Source organism: Peromyscus californicus, unplaced genomic scaffold, assembly GCF_007827085.1.
Source record: "Peromyscus californicus insignis strain IS unplaced genomic scaffold, ASM782708v3 Scaffold_8__1_contigs__length_139910024, whole genome shotgun sequence".
In the NCBI taxonomy this organism is placed as follows: domain Eukaryota; kingdom Metazoa; phylum Chordata; class Mammalia; order Rodentia; family Cricetidae; genus Peromyscus; species Peromyscus californicus.
The window spans coordinates 135,290,033-135,314,373 of NW_026294606.1; the positions used below are offsets into that span (position 1 = coordinate 135,290,033).

At 42.4% G+C, this 24,341-nt stretch overlaps 1 protein-coding gene across 6 annotated transcripts in view; it reads right to left on the bottom strand.

Moving 5' to 3' along the window:
* Positions 1–24,341, bottom strand: part of Nr3c2 (nuclear receptor subfamily 3 group C member 2) — a 333,780-nt gene that overhangs the window by 157,959 nt on the left and 151,480 nt on the right. For 5 of the 6 annotated variants that reach the window (XM_052729017.1, XM_052729020.1, XM_052729022.1 and 2 more), the window contains one exon: positions 3,397–3,548. In XM_052729017.1, coding sequence (XP_052584977.1) covers positions 3,397–3,548 — 152 coding nt within the window. The remainder of the gene's footprint in view (positions 1–3,396; positions 3,549–24,341) is intronic. The other variant, XM_052729018.1, reaches the window with a different exon arrangement.

Genomic DNA, 24,341 nt, shown 5'->3' on the forward strand with positions numbered 1-24,341 from the left:
GAGGTCTTTTGCCTCTCCCCTTGTTAGTGTATAAAAAGCCCATTTGAAATAATCTTGAGGTGGCTGGGTATTGACTCAGGGCCCTCCTGAAACTATCCTGTGTCTCTATCTTTTCTCTCTGTTTACATCTATGTTTCTTCCTATTATTCCCCAATTCCTCACTTCCCACTTCAAGGAACCTTTCAATAGGCCAAGGCTGAACCCTGACACTGAACTCCAACAATTTGGGGTAGCCATTTCCCCTTGATTGTTCTGTGTCATAAAGGGCATTGCTGGGCTTATCCAAACATGCATTTGGTGGCTCTTTATAGCTAGAGCTTCCTTGCTGGGCTCTCAAGGAAGGCTGTCTTATCCCAAAAGATTTTGACAGACAAGCTGAAGGACTTGTTTGTGACTACCAATATTGTCTCAACTGTGTAACACTCAAAGGTACCACCCAACCAGCATTGCCGCAGAGGCTTCACGGAAGAACCCTACACAGTCTAGCTGACAACACAGATTCCCCTCCAAGGACTTTCCACAGAATTTTCACATATCCCCTTTGAGAATGGTTGAGTCTAGGACAGTGGTTCTCAACCTGCCTAATACTGTGGCCCTTTAATACAGTTCCTCAACCATAAAATTACTTCATTGCTAATTCATAAGTATCATTTTGCTACTCTTATGAATTGTAATGTAAATATCTGATATGCAGGATATCTGTTATGCCACCCCCAAAGGGGTCGTGACCCACAGGTTGAGAGAACCTCTGGTCTAGGAGGATCTTAGCATCTCAAGGGGCATCCCTAAGCTGGTATGGAGCTCAGGATGTGGTTGGATATCCTGTCTATTCTCGCATAATGCCCCCTCAGTATTCTTTGGTACCGTGTTCCCCTTTAGTGTTGGTTGGCTCTCCTCTTCCCTGTTTCCCCTCATCTGTTGTCTCAAATTCTCTGCTGTAGTATAAGAGGAGCGTAAAGATGTCAAAGAATCAGAAAAGAAGAAACACTTGAATAAGCAAGCATATGTATGCATACATGTGACATTATGCACAGTCACATATACACATACTTAGGGTACTACCTAAGTTCTTCTTGATGTTTGGATCACCCCTTTATTAACCCAGTTGGCACGAATAGAATAAAAGAGCAGCCAGAGTTTTCATGAGAATGGAAAGAACCAATTACAAGAGTTGGGTAGGGAGAAATACAAAATTCACAAATATAAAAACAAAGAGGGCCATTTGCACTTTAAATCCACACTTGCCTCATGTAGCTAAATGTTAAAAGTCAAATTCCCAATTTAGAATGTAATAAACTTTAATAATGAAAGTCTTAGGGCTGGGGGTATGATGCAGTGGTCCATTTGCTTAATAATGCACGGTCATCCCCACACTTCAGCACACACACACCAAAGCTCACCACACCAAAAATCTAAAAAGTAACAAACCTCATCATCTCTCTAATTGATCTACTTTCTAACAAACAAAAATGAGGTACCAATACTTGGGTTTTCCACACTTATTTATACCCTAGTTACAAAAATAATTCTTGGTGGATTTCCACAGAGACTATTTAACACAAACTCAGCAAGAATCCCTAAAACATTTTCTTTTTCCACAGAAAAAGGCAGATTCTGGAAAGCATCAGGTCTGGGTCTGACACGGAGCTGGCCCAGGCAGGGGTGGTGGCAGCTGGCAGCGTGGAGGCCTCTGCTGCCACTCCACTCCACCCTGCTCTTCTCCACTAAGCTTTGTTTTCAGTGTCACTTACTTAGTTACTAATGAGGGAGAAGGGGAAGGGGCAGTCTGGGGCGAAAGGTGTCAAGAGGAATTAGGAAGGTGCCAGCAGTCCATTTACTTATTTATCTTATACTGAGCCAATGGTGTACTGGGAAAGAAAACCAGATTGATACCTCTAGTATTGTGAAAAATCTATTTTTTTCCATTTTCTGAAAATCAACTTCCTTCTGGTAACAGACTCTACCTTCCCTCAGGGCAGCACCCTTGTTAAACTCTGAGTCTTGGAGCTCAGGTTGTCTGGTTCTGCATCCCTCATGGTGAGGAGAGTGGCAAGCTGAGTCACATTCACTTTGAGGCAGTTCTGTGGGGACCTTGATAGGAACCACCAGGAACAAATCACCTGCTTTAAATGGAGGCCTGGTCGTCCTGTCTCTAGGCCAAGAGATAATGGGCAGGCTAGAGCCAGAACAAACCCAATAGCCCAGGGAGTTCTAACAGCCTGGCTTAGGACTGTGGCTTACACAAACAAAGTCTGTGCTTGGACTTTTCCAGCATAAGGGCCAAAGAGTTTCCTCTGGGCTCCAATCAGTTTGAGATGAAGTGTTTGTTATTTGTAACAAGAATCCATCTACTGAGAGAGAACAACTCAACTCCTATTACTAACTCTACGCTGCACTCTGGGACTATCAGATCATTGAGACTGTAAATCAGGCTGGGGTGTGACTCGGTGGTGTAGAACACTTGCCTACATGCATGAGACCCTGGGTTCAATTCAATAACTGTATAAAAAAAAACCAGTATCAATCAAATAATGTAAAATCAACCTAGGAGTCAAGTCCCTTCATACTGCAGAACCGAGAATATGACTGTGATCTCTGGCAGAAAAAAAAAATACTGCTTTTCCAAGTCCCCAAGGCACCAGCTTATCTCTCCTCCAATTTCCCTGAGAATTTAACCTTACAGGGTCTTCATGTGGAGCTTCTTAGATGCATAAATGTCGGCGACAAAATAACTCTTCCAGTAAGAGTGAGAAGTCTCCACATTCACACAATTTTCACCATTAACAGAACCATCTGGCCTAAGTCTGATGTTAATTAACTGCTTGCCAGTGAGGGTAAAGGGAAGAAGTAACCATACTGACTTAAGAAGTACTTGTTTACCTGGATGGAAGCCAAAACTAGCCTACACATACACGTTCAACCCCAGGCAAACTTTCATTTATGGTATTCACACAGAAACCTTCAGTAAGAATAAAGGATGAAAGAGGGAACCTGGAGTTTGAATGGTTGAACAACACATGATTTAAACCTGAGCCTACATCCTATATTAATGTTTTAATTTGCACAAATGCATATATTTGCAGAAAAATACCAAGAAGAGGGAGAAGAAGAATTCTGTGTGACTGCTGAAAAACGCTCTTCTACAACATGCAGATCGAATGCACACTGACCCAGAATTCTTGATTCAGATCGACAAGCCCTGCTGGTGACTTTAACAGCTCTCACTAAATGCCGCTCAGTGGAAAAAAATCTCTGGCAGTTTTTAAGATAAGTTATCATTACTATTCATTATGAGAGATTACATCAAAAACATTTTGCAAGAGTTTCCCAGTAACACTGCAAAGTGGACTGTGCAAGCAAGACACTCAAAGAGGAATGCATAAAGGGAACACCCACATGAACATTTACCTTCCACGGCTCTTTTGAAGAAGACTTTGCAGCTGCCACAGGTCACTACCCCATAGTGACATCCAGAGGCCTCATCCCCACACACCAAGCAGATTTTGGAAGGTCTTGAGGATCCAGTAGATACACTTCGCAAAGCAGAGCTAGGGAAAGAAATCAAGATTTAAATAACTTCATTGCAATGGCACATCTCCTGTCCTGTTCAGTAGCATTCCCAATTTTCAACAATCCTGGCCCCTTGAGTGAATCCAGTTTCCTTGGTCATGTTGAATGACTCAGAAAAATGAAAGTAAAGCCATTTAAATCAGGGAGGTGGTGCCATCAAGAATGGTAGGCATATAGGCTGGGGAGAGAGCTCAGTGGATAAAGTACTTGCTGAACATGAATAAGGCCTGGACTTCAGATTCCCAGAACTCACATACATGCAGGGCCCACCTGTAATCCCAGGACTCAAAGGCAGAGAAAGGGGATCATCAGAGCAAGCTGGCTAGTCAAAGCAAAATGCTTTGGGTTCAGTGAGAGACTCTGCCAGGGTATATAAGTGTATATATCATCAGGATATGTAAGATGCTAATTGATGGAGGAAGACATCTGATATCAACCTGTGGCCTCTACATGACGTACATGTGCACACACACACTTGCCTAATACACATATAAGCATGCATGCACATGTGCACACACACTCTCCTAATACACATATAAGCAAGCATGCACATGTGCACACATAAGAAAAGAACAGTGTATAGTCAAGTCAATTCTCAACACTGAGAGATGAGGGGGGGATATCACATATGAACACATTCCTTCCTTTGCCTGTTTCTGAGAATATTTCAGAAGCTATCCCCGCAAAGTTTCACCAACATGACTGCACAAACATGAGCTGAACAAGGACAACACCAAGAAACTTGCCAACGTGGACGGGGCAGAGACCACTAGACCTCATACTACACGAAGAACTACAGTGACTAAGGAATATTGAGAGCAGGAGAATACTGTTCTCAAGGGAAGAGCATACCAATGGTTATCCAATACCAAATGGTCATCCCTGAAAACACATATAAAGGTAACATTATACAGACAGAACATGGATTTGAAATGTAAATATGTGTGTGTGTGTACATATGTGCATTTAACAACAACTAATGAAAAAAAGATACCATGAGTTTGAGCAAGAAGAGGTGTATAGAAAGATTTGGAGGGAGGAAAGGGCAGGGGGAAATGATATAACTATAATCTCAAAAATAAAAGAAAATTTATTTAATAAATTTACAAAACCAAACTTTAGCCTTTTTATTATTTACCTTGATAGATAACCTGAAATGTATACTATATCTGGTTTTAATATTGATGGTATCCTTTCAAATTAGTAAGCAAAATGAATTATGTTGAATATACATGTAATAGTAGGGTTTGGGTAGGGCACAAAAGTAGCCCTTGGAGCAACAATCTGTTTGGAAGCTGTTTAAGAGGACTCCTCTCTAGATATTTTATACATTACTGGGTTAGTCAATGGTACACTCCAAACAGAACACCTTACATTCTGATGAGGAGCAACAGGTGAGTTACAGCTTAGGTAGGTGTGTCTTGAGCAGGAAGAGAATTGCACTTTTTCCTTCATGGACCATAAGGACTTACTAAATATTTATTGGTAAGTCTTACACAAGGTACTAAGGAAATCAATATAAAAACCCTGGTTTCTTCCCCAAAGCTAGTGGGGGCACAAATTGTCAATGTTTGTGTTGCTGCAGTGTCAGGTTACATTGTGGGTTCAACCCTCCAATCTGGGCAGGGCAGTGATGTGGGAGTCAGGAAAACATTGACTCAGACATGACATCTGAACTGAACTGTGAAGCATGACAGTGAAGGGGGAACGGAAGGAGAACGGAAGTGCGGTGGCTAAGGAGAATGCACTGAGCATGTTCAGAAGACCAAGGTGCTATCTGCCTCCGCTGGTCCCGATCCACACACTCCTGACTCAGTGTGAACAGCAGACGTGAAGGAAAAACCTCAAAAGTAAACACACCAAGTGGCCACAAAGCTCATGTCATCGTCATGGTCCTCTGCTTTTCAAATTTGCTAAAGCCTGGTCACATATATTAACAAATGTTAATATACATTTGTCTAAAAACACTTTTCAATGTATGAACAACCCTCTTGCCAAAAACAGCCGAAAGAACAAACATTGAGCTGCTCAGTCCACCGTGGCATGACTGCCTTTCTAGAAAATGCCTTCTTAAATCAAGGACTGAAACAGCATTCTCCAAAGCTATTTCTCCTCCTGAGAAAAGTGCGCTTTATTACTTTTATTAGTGCCCTCTGACTCCTTTATGGCATTCAAAACATTCCATTTCAGCACCAGCAACCCTGCAACATATTGGCTGGGAAAACTCAGTCCATGCTTGGGCTGACTCACAGGACACTTCAGAGAAAGCCGCAACTGTAAATATTTAGAATATAATGTAAAATCATCATTAAAATGTAATTGCCTTTTCACAATGGCAAGCACATGTGGGTTTGGTTTTTGTGGTGCTGGGACTGAATTTGGCTTTGCATGTCCAAGGCAAAGGCTGGACCACTGAGCCCATATGTGAGATTTTATTCAACATTTATTGTGGGTCTTGATCTTTTACTGGTCTCTGAGCTTCAGTCTTCTTGGAACTCTTGTCTGTTTCGGCCAAACTTCCTTTTGGTGTGATCTCATCTAGTTTCTTGACTTTAAATAGCCCTTGTATCTTCGGATTTCCACACATCCATCCTCAGAACTTCAGAACACATAGCTGGCTGTTCACCTGGCACCTCCACCAGAGTGTCTAACTTCACCTCAGACTCAACATGCCCCCCAACTCTGCTGGTTTTTCTCTGCTTCTTAGCTTGCTCATCTCCACACCTCCACATCTGCTAATGCAAACAGCTCTAAGTTAAACTGTTTAACTTCTCCCTAAATTCACAGGTTGAAATCCTGCTCCCCAACCCCTCAGAATGTGACCTTCATGAGGGCTGCCAGTATGCTTATTAGTTTTGATGAAGACATATTGGAGTTAGGTGAGCCCTTAATTCTGTGGCTTGTATCTTTATTGGAAGGGGAAATTGGGCCACAGATACCAGCACAGAGTGAATGCCATGATCATATATGTATAAGGCAGAGACTGCAGCATGTGTTTAGAGGCCAAAGTGCATCCCAGGTTACCAGCAAATCAGCACAAGTAAGAAAAGAGGTATAGGGCACATTCTCCATCAAGGGCCTCTAAATCAACATTGCTGGTCTTGGTCTTGGATTTACAGCTTTCCAAACTGAGCCATCCAGTCTGTAATGGTTTGAGTAGTCCTGCAAACTAAGCCAGCAGCCTTCAGATGTTTTTCTAGCTGCTTGAGGGGAAACCTGGACTCATCTTGAATCTCCCTTGCTGGTTCACATACACACCTGACACACGCAAGCTGATAGGTCTTGCTCAGCACATATTCAGGTTCAGATCACTCTTACAAGCACCAGGCTAGCCCAAGCTGCCAGAGGTAGGATTTCTGTGGAACTCTGAGAAGCTTCATAGCTAACCTCTCTTTTTTTGCTTCTCTTCTTCCTCCCCTCTCAAGTCTGTTCATCTACCCTTTGCCTCGAGAACATTCCAAACCGTCTTAACACACTTGGAATCAAACACACAGCTACAGAGCCACTATATACCCTTCCCTTTCTCCCATGCTTCCTCCACGTGAGCAAGGCTGATCTCCTTGCTGCCCTCAAACATACCAGCATGTACCAGCATGCTCCTTTCTCGGAGCCTCTGATCACTCTTCATCTAGATATCAAAGGATGGTGGTGGTGTTTATCATCTGTTTCCTGTACTCTTCCTTGTCTATGTCATCCACACAAAAACCACAAGCACAGTAGAAACCCAGATTCATTTGTGGTTTTCACTTGTCTGTTTCCCTTTCGGGAACCGGATACACAACAGGCCTCTGATATACTTGTAATCTTGAACATTCCTCAAAGGCTGTGTGGCACTCTTCACAGACAGTAAAACCTTTAAGAGGTGGGGCCTAGAGAGAGTAAGTTAGGTGGCTGCAGGATGCACATAAAGGTGGGATCTCAGTTCTCCCCCTTTCCACTTCTCTGCTTCCAGACCACCAAGAGTTGAGCAAGCCTCCTCCACTGTGCCATCTTACAAGATGTACTGTGTCACCACAGGTCCAAAATGACACAGCCAAGTGACCATGGATTAAAACCTGTCAAACTACAAGCTAAAGGTCATCAAGTCTTTCTCTTATCACCTGGGTATTTTGTTACAGCCTTAGAAAGCTGATTTACACAGCACCCAACCCAACAGATGACCGAGCCATCAGGTGGCATTTTTACCAGAGCCACCATGGAACCCACTACGGCTGCCTTTGAGCAAGACAATATGATCACGCCCACCTAACAGTAGAGAAACAATGTGATTATCAAGCAGCCAAACCGAACTGAGATATCAGAGAGTCCAGCATAACCAGGCCCTCGTGGACTGCAGATCACAGCAATTAGTTTGCTACATTCAAAAATCAAAGCCAACATCCTCCTCCTCTTGTTCTCACTTATATCTCCCCACAGGAGATCAGCATCGCCTCTATCTACCTCAAGGTTTCCCTGTCAGCATGGAGCCTTCTCATCCCATGTCCAACATGTGTCTTCTTCATAGGCTCTTTCCCATCTTGCTCACCAGCTTCACATTTCTACCTCTGGCCATCTTTCCATCTCATTTCCACTTTCCATCTCTTAAGGGTCTCATGCACAACATGTCTTCAGGCAGCCTTCATCTGATATCTAAATCTTTATAACCAGTTCAACTCTTTCCATAACCTTCCTGCTTCTACTTACTGTGAACTTCGTAAATACACCAGGTTCAGAACTGTTTGCATCCCTTTTCCACATTTGGATATTCTGGAAGGGTACTAGCACCTTGGAAGTACTCAGGATCAAATCCTGTACCCTTTGTCTTCAGTGGATATTAATTATCATATATATGTGTGTATATAATACATATATATTAGGCTGCTCCCGATATGCCCTGGAGCACCATTACTGTCTTTTGATATTTTGCACTGTGGTGTCTCCTCTCATGGCCTCCTTTGCTTTGGAGCCATCAGTAAGTGAAATAAGGTCTATCTGATCATAAGCACTGTGATATACTATGACAGTAAATCTGTTAACTGTGCTGGCTATTGAGTGACTAAGGAGGGCGCGGTATACAGGATGGAAGTGCTGGACAGAGGAACTATTCATGTCCCATGTAGGATGGAACAGAACAACCTGAAATTTCCTGATGGTACTCTAAATACTGTGTAATTTGAAATCTATGGAGCTTTTGGAATTTCCATTTAATATGTTCAGACTATAGTAAGACAACCACAGCAAGCCAAACCAAGACTTCCCAGGGATTATTGCTCTCTTCCTCTACTAATCAAACGAGTTGGTTATCAAACATTGCTTATTTCAGCCTTGCTCACTCCCTCCTCTTCTCTGCATGCCACTGTTGTCCTAGCTCAGGCTTTGGCAGTTCTCAGGGCTCCTCTCTATCTCTGGTCTTCCCCACACTGTAGTACTGCCCTGCTCAGAGATGAAGCAGTGTCTCTGCTGCATGTCACCATCAATGAAAACCTCGGTAGGACACTGAAGTTCTTCTCCTTGTGACTAACCTTCTCATAGCTTTCCCGGCAGCATCTATCTAGTCTTCTGTTCACACATGCTAATAACCCTGCTGAGGGGTCTGAGTGACCAATTATATAACTGGGCATTTTCTTCTCCCTTCCCATCCGTGAAAGCCCCACATCTTCACAGGGCCTGTCCCGCTAGCAATCAGTCACCCCTTTTCTCTTAAGTTCTTGGCAGTAGGGAAACACTCTCCTTTAGCAGACATCACTTTGCCCTTGCATTAGGGACCTGAGAACTTATCCTAATCCCTCTAGGGCAAAAACCTTATCTACTGATCTCTGCGTTTCTGTAGCCACTGACCTGGGTTGGCATTGTTTACTGAATGAATAAAACCACACTCATAATCTCATTATAGAAGAACATAAATTCACAGAGGGCAATTTTACAGAAGGTAAATTAATGAGGCCAAGGTTATAGGTTCAATTTTCATGAGGTTGATTTAGCTTTTGAGAGAGAGTAAAAGAGAGTATGCTTACCCAAATCCAAACAAATTAAAGCAAATAAAGACAGGGACTGAGACTCATTACCTAAGCAGCTCACTGTCATTGTCCCATTATTTAGGGAGAATATTTGGGAGTGCTTTGTAGTGTAATATCTTTTATGGAGTTATCTTTGGTGATAAGTGAGTCATTAAAGTTTGGGGAGGCATGGCAATTCTTTCTCCTGAGCCACAGTTCACATTACACAGCAGTGAGGAACTGAAGAACAAAGGTCCAGGTCAGAATCTGAAGTTCTCAAATCGAGTTACAGCTGAAGCTGCCAAATAAGGGAAAATTCAAGAACATAAATGCTTTGGAAAATAAAATTTAAAAGACAGTGACTAATTAGACACCAACAATTAAGTAGTTATTGATAGATGTGGTGAGGCAAGAAAACTGAAGTCAAGTCCAGACAATAGCAACGAACAAACACACACCAAAAACAAATAAACAAACAAACACCAAACCAAAAACAAACAAAATCTCACTAGGATCCAAAACTCAGTGAACTTCACTATACAAAGAAGCTTGGAGAATGGTCCAAGTCACAGAGTGCCTCCAATGTAAGACAAAGAAGTTAAAAATTGGGCAGGCATTTGGTAGTCAACTAAAATTGTGCCATGGAAAATGAAGAGACACCACTTGCAAGGATGTACCATATTAGAGCACACAAGTGTGGTGATGGAGAACAATCTTCAAACGTACAATATAAGCAATGCAAGCAGAAGAGCCTGGTGAACTGGAGAGGACTGAAGACCACGGGACGAGGCAAGCGTGAACAGTGTGCTCCCCAGGGCGAGGCTGAGCAGCAAGCTACAGTTCACCCTTAAAGAGCAAGGGCTCTGTGTTTCCCGCCAATGCAGCAATGAACGAGCCTACCAGCCTACAGAGTGCGGAGAGCCTCACAATGCTGGCGTCTTAGTTTCATTTCCTGGTGCTCTGATAAGAGACAAAAGCAATTGAAGGAAGAAAAGGTTTATCTGACTCACAGTTCCAGGTCACAGTCCATCACCACTGGGAAGGAACCAGAAGCAAGTCACATCACATTCATATTCACGAGCAGAGAGCAAGGAATTGTGCACACGTGTGCTTCGCTTGCACTCTCCCTGCCGGCCAGTCCAAAGCTCAGCCTAGGAAACGGTGCCACCTACATTCAGGGTGGGTCTTCCTCTCACTTAACATAATCCAGGTACACCTCCCCCGCAAATATTTCAGAGGTCTTTTTTTCCAGGTGACTCCAGGCTGTATTAAACTGACAATTAAAATTATCCATCACAAAATAGAAACGTTTCAAGATTCAAGAGAAAAATGTTCAGAAAAACAAACAAACCAGTACCTCTTATTAAGCAGGGAAAGAAACTCAAGGAACAAACCTGAAGAAGAAAAATCAAAGGTAGAAAGGAGGAGGATTATGAGTTCAAGGACATCCTCAGCTACATAGTGAGTCTGTAGGCAGTTTGGGTGGGCTACATGATACCCAGTCTCAAAATCCAGAAAGACAAGAAGAGAAAAGAAGGAAGAAAGGAAGAAGTGGGGAGAGGAAGAGGAAGGGAAGGGGAGGGGGAGGGAGGATGCAGACAGTAAGAAGGTGAGATAGCACCATCTTGAAATGGAAGGGATGAGTAGATGGTATGCTCAAACAAGCCAAATGCCACCAGGAGGACAGACACCACCAGAGGCCAACCACCGGGAAGCAGCTGTTGTTCACATGGTTGACAGGAAGGACAATTCTTACGTATATGTGTATGCATAATGTGAATACCAGCTGGAGTGAAACAAGGATTTACACATCTTTCCTATTAAGGAGTTTCCATACACAATTTGATTTACAGAATTAAATGCATAGTCATACATAGAATCTCTAAGAATATCTAACATCCAATTATCTCCAGAATGAGACTGGTGTACCTGGGTGCACATGCGACAATCAATAGTTTCTAAATATTGGTACTAAAAAACTGCAACACATTATTGGTCTTTGCAGTCACTGGTGTGTGCCAATTTATATACAGTTTATTTTTTAGAATCCACTGTAGGAACCACACACTCATTACCAACTCTGTGGTCAGAGCTTTACTACAAAGAATGTTTTACAGAAACTACAACTGAATATTGCTTGAATATTTCTTTTTTGGAGACAAGTCTCATGTGTAGCCCTGGTTGGCCTAGAACTTGCTATATAGACCAGGCTGGCCTTGAACTCACAAAGATCTGCCTGACTCTGCCTCCTCTATGCTTGAGCATTTTTAAATGATTTTTGAGAATAGTGTGTGTAAAATGTGTGTGCGTGTGTGTGTGTGTGTGTGTGTGTGTGTGTGTGTGTGTACATGAACACATGCGTGTGTGGTGTGTTTAACAATTTCCCCTGAACATTAACTACCCTTTTGTTACAAAGCAGTCTAAAACGAGGCTACAGATGCCATGAGGCACTGAGGAGTGATGGATTCATATCTTGTTTCTTGAACTTGGGTGATTTTGGAATCAATTCCTATGGTTCGTATGTGTTCTGCATTTGCTGAATTTTTAAAGATGTTGATGTAAAATGTGCTTCCTTGTGGTCTTTGGAAGCAAAACAATACCTCCTCTTTCTCTTACCCACTGAACTGATTTGTCAAAACTTGGGCTTTTCCTTGACTTCTGCCGCTCTAGTTTCTCTTGCAGTTGGTATCGCTCTCTGGCTCACCAGCTCAGTTCCTCCGATGCTCTGTGATGTGGGCCTTCCTGTCAGTTACACCCTGCTTTCACCTCCCACGCACGACAAAGGAACATTCTTTATTACTCTTTTTAAAGAATCTACACATACACGTGGTAGGGCAGAAGCAAGCTCATTCAGTAATCTCTGACACTCTTAATGACAATGTTGTGGTGCCTTGCTGACATGATGACATCTGGACTTCAAATGTACTTTTTTGCATAACTTTGAGCAGCATTGCTGTTGGAATTCCTGTCCCGTCCCCGTCCCGTGTCCCCCCCCCCCCCCCCCCGCCCCCCTCGCCAGCTACATGACTGCACATGCGCGGTTCAGATGTTTAGTCATTCCAGGGCTTTAGGTCCACGTAACCCAAGTGCTGCGTGGTCCAGTAATTTGTGAGCAGCGTGATCACGTAATCTATGCGCATGTGTGGTGTAGCTATGTGAGCCCATACATGCATGTGCAGTGGAATCCATAAAAAGCGGGTCACAGACTCCTTCTCCTCCTCCTCCTTCTTCCCCTTCTTCCCCTCTCTCTCTGCACAACCATTTCCACAAGCCTGATCACATCCTTTCCTGTCCCTCCTTTTTCCTAATAAACTCTCATAGTGGGTTTTGTTGTGCCTTGTGACTTTTCCTCACAGGGTAAAAGCCCCGCATAAAACCAACAATTGCCACCTCTCAAAATATTAAAAATAGCATCTTAATATGAAATTAAAAATCTCCAGGAATACTTATATTCGTGGGTTCATTCTTTTTTTTTTTTTTTTTTTTTTTTGGTTTTTCGAGACAGGGTTTCTCTGTGTAGCTTTGCGCCTTTCCTGGGACTCGCTTGGTAGCCCAGGCTGGCCTCGAACTCGGGAGGCAGAGCCAGGCAGATCTCGTGGGTTCATTCTTTAACACTAAACTTTCTGAATAAAAATTGAGGTATTATTAAATAAGGAAAAGTTTGAAAAATGTTTTCTCAGGTAATCCCTAATTTTCTTAGGCATAGTTATGTAATCATGAAATAACATAAAGGCTTTCACATCAGTTTAATACTCTGAAATAATGTTTGAATAAAATTATGAGGCATGTACTAGAAAACAAATACTAGAAAACAAATCATCCCCTTTCCATATTAGCTTGCAATAGGTAAAGCATAGGTCCATTTCCAAATATAGCTGTGAGGTTTTCCAGCTACTAAAGGTTTGTTTGATGGCAGTCTATATTGTAGCTGTGTGTAAATGGAGCATTGTTACCCTACTCTTCAAGGCAAGGTGACTTGTCACTGGTTTGTAGTGATGGGTATCACCACAAAGAATGTCTTGTCAGCAATGCACAATCCTTTTCAGGGGACAGACTAGCTCGGCGGGAAACTTTGAAGGCAACACACACACACACACACACACACACACACACACACACACACACAGAGAGAGAGAGAGAGAGAGAGAGAGAGAGAGAGAGAGAGAGAGAGAGAGAAAATGAAAATGACCATGCATATACCAGACACACAAATGATTCTTGACACATGATTTGTATTTTAATTAGCCACTCCCTCATAGAAAATGGCAGAGGCTGTGGGCAGGAACACCAAGGTAACAGGGTTCCACACTTCAAGGGGCTAAGCCTGCAAGGAGATTCAGAGGCATGCTTTGAACCCACCCCCACCCCCCCACCCCCAGTCCCCAGAGTCAGGAAGAGGAACCAGTGCTCTTCCAGTGTTCTCTTGCATTTGTTCTTAACCTCCACTGGAAGCCTCTTTGGAAGTTCTCCCTTTTAAGCTGGGTCTGTAGGATTACATGGTGTAAAGTGGGTCCTTCCCCACTGTCCTCAACCCACAAAGTCCAGAATTCCTGTGGTTCAGTAGGATATATTTTTTCTGACAGTTGGTATTAGCAAAACAACCAAGATCTGCCCCCCCAAAAAACAACAACAACAACAACAACAAAAAACAAAAAACAAAACCTCCAATTCAGTAAGATGATGCTTTCTTATATGTAGGCAATGGGCAGGGTGGCCACAGGCCATGATGGGCACCACACCAAAGTGTTGTTCCCCTCACCAGACAGGAGACTAAGTCCTTCTTTTAACAAGGTTCTCCATCAATTTTGACTCCTTTTGAACTTTCTTATGATGTTATTATTACTTTTATGTGAGTAGTTATTTTTTATGATGGATTTTGGTGTTTCTGTTTTTAAGTGAAAATAGTAGCTTAAAATGATTTTAATAAATCAAACAGTGTGTTCATTTCCTTACTTGGCAGCGACAACAGTAAACACATCCTGGATATTTTCTGTGTCTTTGTTTTTCTCAGAGTTTGAAGTTTCTTTGATTTATTCTTTCCAAAAATATTCGGAGCTTAAGGTTTCATAAAGGCCATTCTTTGGCTTCTAGAACTTTCTTCTCATGTGGAACCTAAATACAGCCAGTGGGGTCAGCACACTGCTATGTAAAATACATACTCATTTCCTTAGCAACATCTTTTCAGACATCTTTCACTCATCCACTATTTGTCAGGAAAAAAGAGAAACACCTCTTTCACATAGTCTGCCTCTTTGCATCTCTGGTCCATATGTATTTTGCTTTGATAAAAAACAACAACAATAACCACCACCGTTAGCATAGGTGTGGGAATATTGGTCTTTACCAGAGGAGATTTAAAGTTTTATAACCGTGTGTTTAATTAAGTTAAAGGAACCATATGGACAGTTTTTGGCAGTTGGTGTGGAAGAGGAAGAGTGACAGGGTTTGCCTTTTCCTAGCCAGCTCTCTCACACCTCTATGCTCACACCTCTACGCTCACCTCATCTCTCTTGCTAGCCAAACATCCCTCCAAGTCTTTTCCAGGTGGTGAGCAGGTGCTAAACAGCAGCCTCACCCCTCTTCTCCCTACTATGTCAGTTCCTGAGCATGTGGCACACATCCGTCACGGTGTGGGCCTGAGACACACAGCAGCTCCATGAAACTCTTCTCTAGTGCTGGAGATTAGGTGAGGAAGGACACAGGTAAATCCCACTGGAAAGGCAAGGGATCAATACTGTAAGTAAACTGCAACAGCTCTGGGTTTGGTGTCCCAGGTTTCGGCACCAAATGTAAGTAAATTGATGGCTGAAACTGCAAGGAGACAGTTCAACCCTAGAGGGCGAGGTATCCCGGACACCTCAGAGCTACTCAGAACAAGAGCTCTGCCCTGAAGGTGTCCCGGACACCTGGAGCTGTTTAGCACAGCTCTGCAAAGAAACAGCCCAACCTTGGAAAGGAAGGTTTTCTGACTTCTCGGGAGAGTCAGACAGACCTGAAATTGCTTCAGCAAGGAAGGGTATCCTGACTCTTCGGGAAAGTCAGGATATACCTGGTATGATAGTATGATGGGGGATGTTTTCCCCACAGGACACAGCAATCCTGCTCCTCTCCTGGAGAGCCACAATCTCTGGCTCAGTGTTACCAGCTCTTTCTCGCTCAGTCCACTATGGGACGTCCCAGCAAGGTTCTTCTGTTCAGCTCCCCCTTGCTCAGTCCACTATGGGATGTCCCAGCAAGGTTCTTCTGTTCAGCTGTCAATGAAGGTCTTCACCCAATACTCTTTTGAGAAAGAGGTTTATTTGGGAAGGAGGAGTCCAGGAGAGTAGCTGCCTCTACCAGGGTGGAGAGAACAGCTCACCACTGACCAGGCAGGGTGGTTTATATAGGATGTCTAGGGGGCAGAGTCAACTGTGATTGGTTAGTTTATTTTCTACCCAGGGATTAGCCAGTTTTGTGAGCAAGGGGCAGAGATGGCCATGATATCAGGGCCAAACTGTGTTTCTTTCACTGGCCTTTTTGGCTTTTTGACACTACCTCTAAGGCCAGGGCACATTTATTTCACTGACTCTGATTCTAGGGGCCAAGAGTGTTATTTTGGTACTAGTCTCAGAGTCAGGGCATATTTCCTGGGTTCTGGGTTTGGGGATAAAGTGTTCACTTCTCTGGCTCAGGTCCCAAACATAGGCTGTGTTTCTTTCCCTGGTCCTGGGCCCTAGGGCCAGAATTCTACTGTCCTTTTCTGTGATTGGTTGTTTTTACAAGTCAGTTGGACAGGGCCAGAGACGGCCTTGATCTGAGCTAAACTGTGTTTCTCTCACTGGCCTTACTTACCTTTCTGTCACTACCTCTAAGGCCAGGGCACATTTCATTCACTGACTCTGGTTCTAGGGGCCAAGAGTGTTTCTTTGGTACTGATTTCAGAGTCAGGGCATGTTTCCTTGGTTCATTTCTCTGGCCCAGGTCCAAACACAGGCTGTGTTTCTTTCCCTGGTCCTGAGCCCTAGGGCCAGGATTGTGCTGTCCTGCTCTGTGATTGGTTGATTTCACACGTCAGTTGGACAGGAGCAGAGATGGCTCTGATCTGAGCTAAACTGTGTTTTTCTCACTGGCTTTATCTGAGCCATCCTTCCCTAATTCTGGGCTCCAGGGTCAGGGTGGATTTCTCTAGCCAGCCCCTTTTCCCCACAAATACAGGTTGAATATCTTATCTGAAGGGGCCCCAAAACTTCAGGGTTTAGGTCTTTTTTAAATTTGGAAACATTTGCATATGCATAATAAGGCATCTTGGAGTTGGGATCCAAGTCTAAACATGAAATTCATTTATGTTTCATGTGTTCCTTATAGATATAGTCTGACTGTAATTTTATACAGTATTTTAAATAATTTTGTGCATAAAGCAAAGCTAGATGCTGTAAAATTTTCCTCTTGAGGCATGTGTTGGAGCACTTCAGATTTAGGATTTTTTGAATTAAGGATGCTCAACCGGCACATACAGTAAGTGCTTTTGTGTGACTTTCCTCATGCTTACAGACGTAGATCAAGCCTGTTTAAAATAGCCTTTCCTCCAAGCAAGGAAAACCAAAATACAAGCTCCAAATTCAGCTCACTCAATGAAATTTTCATTTCTTATAAATGAGGTAAGAATCATGGAAGATAAGGGAAAATGCTCCTAAGAGGATTGAGTCAGTATCAAAATACTTGCATACTTTTACCTCTTAACTGTGATGTGCATGGATGCATGTGTACATGCGTGCGTGCGTGCGTGCGTGCGTGTGTGTATGTGTGTGTGTGTGTGTGTGTGTGTGTACAGGTATGAAAATACTTTTGGAACCTATTAAAGAAAATATTGTAATTTTGTCTTACTTCAGTAAGGTATGGGGGACCTTCAAAAAAATGCTAATGGCATTTTAAGTAATCAATTTGTTTTCCAGGACTATTAAAATACACACTTAAAAAAGGAAAGTGATCACCCTCACTTGTCTTTTGTCTAACATTTTAGAAAGGAACTAAAGACCCCTCCCAACATTCAGTGTTTGTCCTTGGAACTGATCTGAGAGAAGATGAAAAGGGTTCCTAAGACAAGGCAGCGGCATAGAAATCAAAGCTCTCGTGACACTGTGGTCAGAAGTTAGAACCCCACTGGGGTTTGCGAGACAAGGGAACGATTTCCGGGAGCCCCGGACAGCGATGAAAGATGCTAAGCAGAGAGGAAGCACGAGGCAAGCATGCTGGAGACCTTTAGATCTCTCTTGCTTCAAAAAGATCTTCCTGCCATGTGCTCCTGCCCCAGGAGAAGGAGGCCAGTCATCTGAGCCCAGGACAATGCCACCAAAGAGACAAGCAACCTGGCCTTGCCCGTCCCATCTTGATAGATGGAATCGCCCTATAGTATGACTCAGGAAAGAATTTCAAGGGTGCAGCTCCATAGTAGAGCACATGCCCAAGGCCCTGGGCTCTAACCCCAGCACCATAAACAAACACACAAAAATAAATAAATAAATAAATAAATAAATAAATAAATAAATAAATAAATAAATTAGAGGTCACAATCCCATTGGCCACAATGTTGACAGAACATTGGTGATAAAGGAGGAAAGGTAGAAACTTCTGGATGCTCCAGGGCTCAATTTTAATGCCATAAAGTCTGGACTGCTAGCTATTCTAAACTTGATTTCAAGGACACTGTGTATGTCCTGTATTAAATGTACCGTGAACATCCACAATGAAAACTGCAAAATCTACAGTAATATCTTCTTTTAATATTTACTAGTTAAGGGAGAGATTAAGATAAAATGCCTTCAAATACAAAGACTGCACGCAGGAATATATCTATGAAGAATTTACTATGCATTACAAAATATGGCCACAAATTCATTCCTATATACAGAATTTATTTCTTTTTTGTACAGACAGTAGCATAATATTCAGGTATCAGGATAGCATCTTGGATTAAAAAAAATGGACCCAAAATGGTAACATAATTTTCAAAGAGACACAAAGAAAAGAGTGGGGGTATCTGGCTATGTTCCCAGAACAGTAGTACATCATAGCACCACAGCGTGAGAGGAGCCAGCAGAGACCCCGGAGGAGGGGGAGCACAGGGCTGGGGCGGCAAGTGAGAAGTGTGCAGACAGGGAGAGTGAGAGGTGAGAAGATTCACTGATGACAGCAGGTGACTGGCTAGAGCTGGTGAGCACAGACATCCTCAGGGGCATGAGCAAGGAATGGCTTCAAGCCAGAAAGGCCCAGAGCCCCTGAGGTCCCACAGTTGATCCAGCATAGGGCTGGACAGCTGGTACAAAGTTGGGTGGGGCTGAGAGCAGACACAAGCAACAGCTTCTAGGGCAGATCAACTGAGTCGGGTAGGAGCTGGCTGCACACTGGGAAACCTAGAGCCCAAGCCTCATCACACTCAGCAAGAGCCAGGCCATTGTGCTCAACAGAACGGAAAGGAGAAAGGTGGGAAGCAGAAGAGAGAAAAGACATTTTAGCAAAAAGGCACAAGTAGCAGAAACTTCCAAATATGGTAGATGTTTTATGGGAACTGCTATTAAGAACAGGTATGTGGCAAATAATTTATCAGAGACTTAGAGAGGTAGATTATGTACACGCTTTGTCAGAAGATTTACCTTAAGATGGAAGGCATTTAGAGGAAGAACCAGTAAAATGCTAAACCAGAGTTACATGTTGAAGTGCACTGTTCATCCTCTAGGCAGAGAAACTATTTGCTAATTGAGATAACTTCAGCCGCCCTACATGGAAAGCCCAGAGGCATTTGGTTTATGACAGGGTTGCAAAGGGCTTATGACCTTACAGCACATTCAGGTTGATGAATTTCTCTAATAAATACAAGCAAGAAATTACAGGTAGAAAAAGGACTTGTTATTGTCTTCAAAGCTCTCCACTGTATACACATGCAGTGGAAGAGGATAATTTGATGAAATCTAAAATTAAGCTAGTAAGTTTTGCTTGCATGTTATCAAAATGTAAGTCCCAAGAGTGAAGATGAGTTTATGGGGAATTAAACTTCATATAAAGAAGAAAAACCTCACTTTATAATATAAAGCATGTGGAAATCTGAAATATAATAGATATAATTAATATCACCATAAGCTCTCTTACAGCTACCAAGAGAAGAAAATAATCTGGAATTTCCGAGAATCCACAAACATCAAGCTATCCCAAATAAAACTCCGAATTAAACGGACCAATCTTGCTCAAGAAAGTCACAATACTTGAGTTATCCCAAGTTCCCCTTCCCCTTGGTACTAGTGATAGTGATATCACAACATACACAGGACTTCAGAAGCCCAACTGCCTTACTATATGGTTCATGAACGTTTTAATATGTTTCACCTCAAAACACTTCAAAACTCCCCGGGCACGGGGAGGGGAAGAATGCTCAGAACCCCTCGGGAGCCAGGTGTTCTGTTATCTACTGGAATTCTGTCTGCAGAAGTCTGATGGACTAGCTCACATTTACTGAAAGGCCACAGCTCTTCTATGCTGCGTCTCAGCATTTCCCATTTAATAGATGTGGAAGATGACCAAGAAAATACAAATGAAAGATCAAAGACAAGATAAGTTTCAACCAAAGTTATACAAGGCTAAAAAAAAATCAGTGTAAGAATTAAATAATTAACAATATTATAGTAACATGGAGACAGGGATTTCTCCTGTCTAAAAATAGAGACAGTCCCAATATCTAGATAAACGGCTGTCATCCCATGACTAAAGCTACATAATGGAGCTTGTTTAGCAAGGGCTGCATGCAAGCAGATGGGTGTGACTTCCCTTCCCCATAGTTAGTGGTGACTCTTCCTAGAGCCAATGTCCAGCTTCCAGAAGTGTGCCAGGGCATCCCTTCAAGAGACACAGGGAAGACCACAGCCCCACCATTTTGCTCTTCTGCTATGTTAGAGCAGGAGTACCACAACTGGGATGCGTCTGTTTCATAGCTGCTCCCTGTACTCGAGCCAAGTGTCTGATTACCATGCGTGGGTTACTTCAGACAGAGTTCACAGAGCGTGATTCTCTGTGACTTTAGTGACTTAACAGCATGCATTTCACTTGTTTGTGAGAAGCAAACTTCCAATCAGAAAAAAAGGAACTGAAGTCTGCATAAATCATCTCTTCTGTAGTGTTCTCTAGAACACACCACAGCACATACACACTCACACACACAAAATTACATGAAAATATACACACACACTCATTCTCTCACACACACAAACACATGAAAAACACAGACACACACCCGGGAAACCAGGTATTTAGTGACAACTTGACAATCCGTATCAACTTAGTACTTTTATTTTTGGTACATGTTTGTAGGATATCCTATTGATCAAAACTGTCTCATAAATTGAAACTGAATTTCAGCTCACAAAAGTTTAATTCTATTCTTTTGTATTATTAATATAGCAAATACCCAGAGAGAACATTTAGAGACTATAAAACAACATGAATCATTGCCACACAGAAAACCATCTCCTCTCAAAGCCTCATGGCCATGGTACATCCCCTCACAGACATATAAAGTTTCATGTAATTTTCAATATTATTGTAAGCTCTTCGAATTTCCAATGAAGTCATCTGCATTAAAATTACATATACTTTTTATCTGCACTGTAAAACTGAAACAAATAACAGGAAAAAAAAAAGCTTTACAATTGATTCCCAAATCTAAACACCTCTGGCAGGATGTTCCCATCATCACTAGCTCAGCACTCACCACTCACCACAGAAACCTTGCTGGATTGGCTGCAGCAAAAATGGTCACCATCATCTAGCCAAATGAAAAGCCACCAAGGCCGCCATTGGCAAGGGGCGAGTGGGCCTCTTCATCTACAGGACGACCTAGTCTAAGTGCGCCTGCGTCATGTGACATATGAATTATTTTTACCTTTGGAGAAGTCAAGGTTTGTTCTCTAAGAGATAATGAAATTGGTCCTAGTTTCCCAAGAAGGAACTCTATGCTATTAATAGCATATGGTGTGTGTGTGTGTGTGTGTGTGTGTGTGTGTGTGTGTGTGTGTGTGTATGTGTGTGTTTGTGTATGTGAGTGTGTGTTGCATGCATATGATAGGCTCACACACTCAAAAACCAGAGCCAAAACCCAGGTATCTTCCTCTACTGCTGGTTGCCTTACTCTCTTTAGACAGGGCCTCTCACTGAACCAGAAACTCATTGCTTTGGCTAGGATGGCCAGGGAGCTCCTGGAATCTGACTGCCTCCTTCCCCAGTGCTGGGGTTACTGGAGTATGCAGCCGTGCCCACTTTTTTTTTAAACATGGCTGTTGAGGATTTGAACTCAGATCCTCATGCATGCGGAGCAAGAGGTCTTACCAACTGAGTCATCTCCTTAGTCCTCCATTAAGGAAATATTTTAAAGCGGACATTTCAAAGGACTTACCAAATGCAACCCGTTTGTAAATTAAAGGCAGTTTGCATTCATATTTGCCAAACAATGTGTGCAAATTTCAGGGACCTCTGGTCTAGTTTCAAATGATAACTTGGGATGGTAAAAAAACGAACATATGTCCATAAACATAGGACTTTATATTTTTAGGTAAAGCCCACTTCTTCTAACTTACAATACTCCAAGTCCCTTAATCTTTTTAAAAAAGTTTAACTTTCCTTCTTACTTCGTCAGAAAATCCCTAGAAACTTTGGGGAAATACATATTGGATTTTCTTTTAAGTTAAAACATTAATGGTTTGGCGGCTCATGCCTGAAATCCCAGCTTTAAGGAAAAGAAGATTCAGAGTCTAAGGCAGCCCTGACCTAAGTATTAAGACTGTCTCAGAAAACAGCAGTAACACACTCCGGATAGCCCGCATACAGGTAGAGTGCCATATGTCACCTTCTAATGAAGAGAAAAAGGTTTTAAACTATGACTCGCGCTCTCTGTGGTGGTGAATTCTGACTGTCAGTGTCAACGGACAGGGCCTAGAATTACCTAGCAGACAAACCCTGGGCATGCCTGTGAGGACACTGGGTTAACTGAGGCTGGAAAACCATCCTTTAAGTGGGCACCACCTTTCCATGGCTGGGAAACTGAACTGAAGAAGAGCGTAAACAGACACGTTCATCTCTCTCTGCTTCCTGACTGAAGACGGACTTTGATGCACTTTCTCACTCTCCTGGCTCCATGCCTTCCCTGCCACGATGGACTGTCCCCTCACGCTGCAAGCCACAATAAACTCTTCCTTGTTGACGTGGCTTTTGCCATGAAGTTTGCCATAGCAAGGAAAAGATTAACCAATATACCCCCTTTTGTGTTCTACACTGAAACAATTGAAGTTTCAGTTCAAATACTGTCAAAAGAAAATAAGAATTGAGACTGACTTCTTGATTTGTGGAATAGGTAACTTCCATACTAACAAGCTGGTGAGAAATTCTCAGAAGTCTGTAACTGTAAGGCAAAATAACACATGACTGAACAGAACAAAGCTTGGTGGGAAGCAGATAAGCACCATCTTTAATTGCCTTTCCCTAGTGAAAGAATCGTAACTATCAAGAATATGCCTTTTATGTCTGTAAGTCAAGGGAGGTAGAATCTTGAGGATCATCAGTTCAAGGCTATCCTCAACTACATAGCAAATTTCAAAATAGCCTGGGATACATGAGACCTTGTCAATTTGTTTAAAGGCAAACTTCTTTGCAAGTTCAATTTGTACATTGTAACCCACCAGCTCTCCAAGAGTATAGGAATATGATGGACAATCATTTACTAACAATTATTGGGGTAGAAGCCATAAATTTATGATCATTACTGTGCTGTTCATTGGTTGTGTGACCTCAGTCAAATTATGTGACCTTTCTGTACCTGAAAGCATAGGAAGGTTAGCATTTAGATGATCCTTGAGAGACTTCTCAGGAAAGATGACAGATTTCTGTGCCAGTCTACACACTGTAGAGATGCTCCATTCTAGGTCACTATTAAGGGTGAAATACAAACCACGTTTCCCACACATGAACTTTCAGTTCATAAGTACATAATATGTTCCTAATATTTAATTCTCTTGTAGTTTTAAGCATAAATGCTTTGTAATTTCATTAATTGTTGAATTAAATGGTTGTATTAGCTTTTTAAAAAAGAATAAGACACAAAAAGTCATGACTAGAGATTCAAAAATAAAATATGCACAAAGTCAAATCTCTGGTCTTCAAGTTCATAGTCTAATCAGAAAGTGTGTCTTGTTCTTGCAAGGACCTGGGTTTGATTACCAGCTCCCACACAGAGGCTCATCATCTCCTTGGGCATCAGGCATGCATGTGGTATAAAACACGCACACACATACATTAATAACAAAATAAATCTTTGTGGTGATATTTTATTTGTGCTCTAACAAATAAAGCTTGCCTGGGGATCAGAGGACAAAATCAACCACTATATTAAACATAGAGGTCAGGCATATGCCTTTAATCCTAGCATTCAGGAGGCAGAGATTCATCTGGATCTCTGTGAGTTCAAGGTCACACTGGGAACAGAGCCAGGTGTGGTGGCAAATGTCTTTAATTCTATCACTAATTAACCATAGAGGTCTGGAGGTCTGTACAGACAGTCAGGAAGTGATACAGCTGAGTGGAAAGAGGAAGAGATGTAGCTGGGCAGAGAGAGGAAGTAAGATGGCAGGGCACAGAAATGTATATAAGATGTGAGTATACAGGAAGTAGCTCTCGGGCTGAGGATTTCCTAGCAGTAAGAACTTGTGGCTGGCTCATTCTGTTTCTCTGATCTTTCAGTTTTCACCCCAATATCTGGCTCTGGGTTTTTTATTAATAAGACCA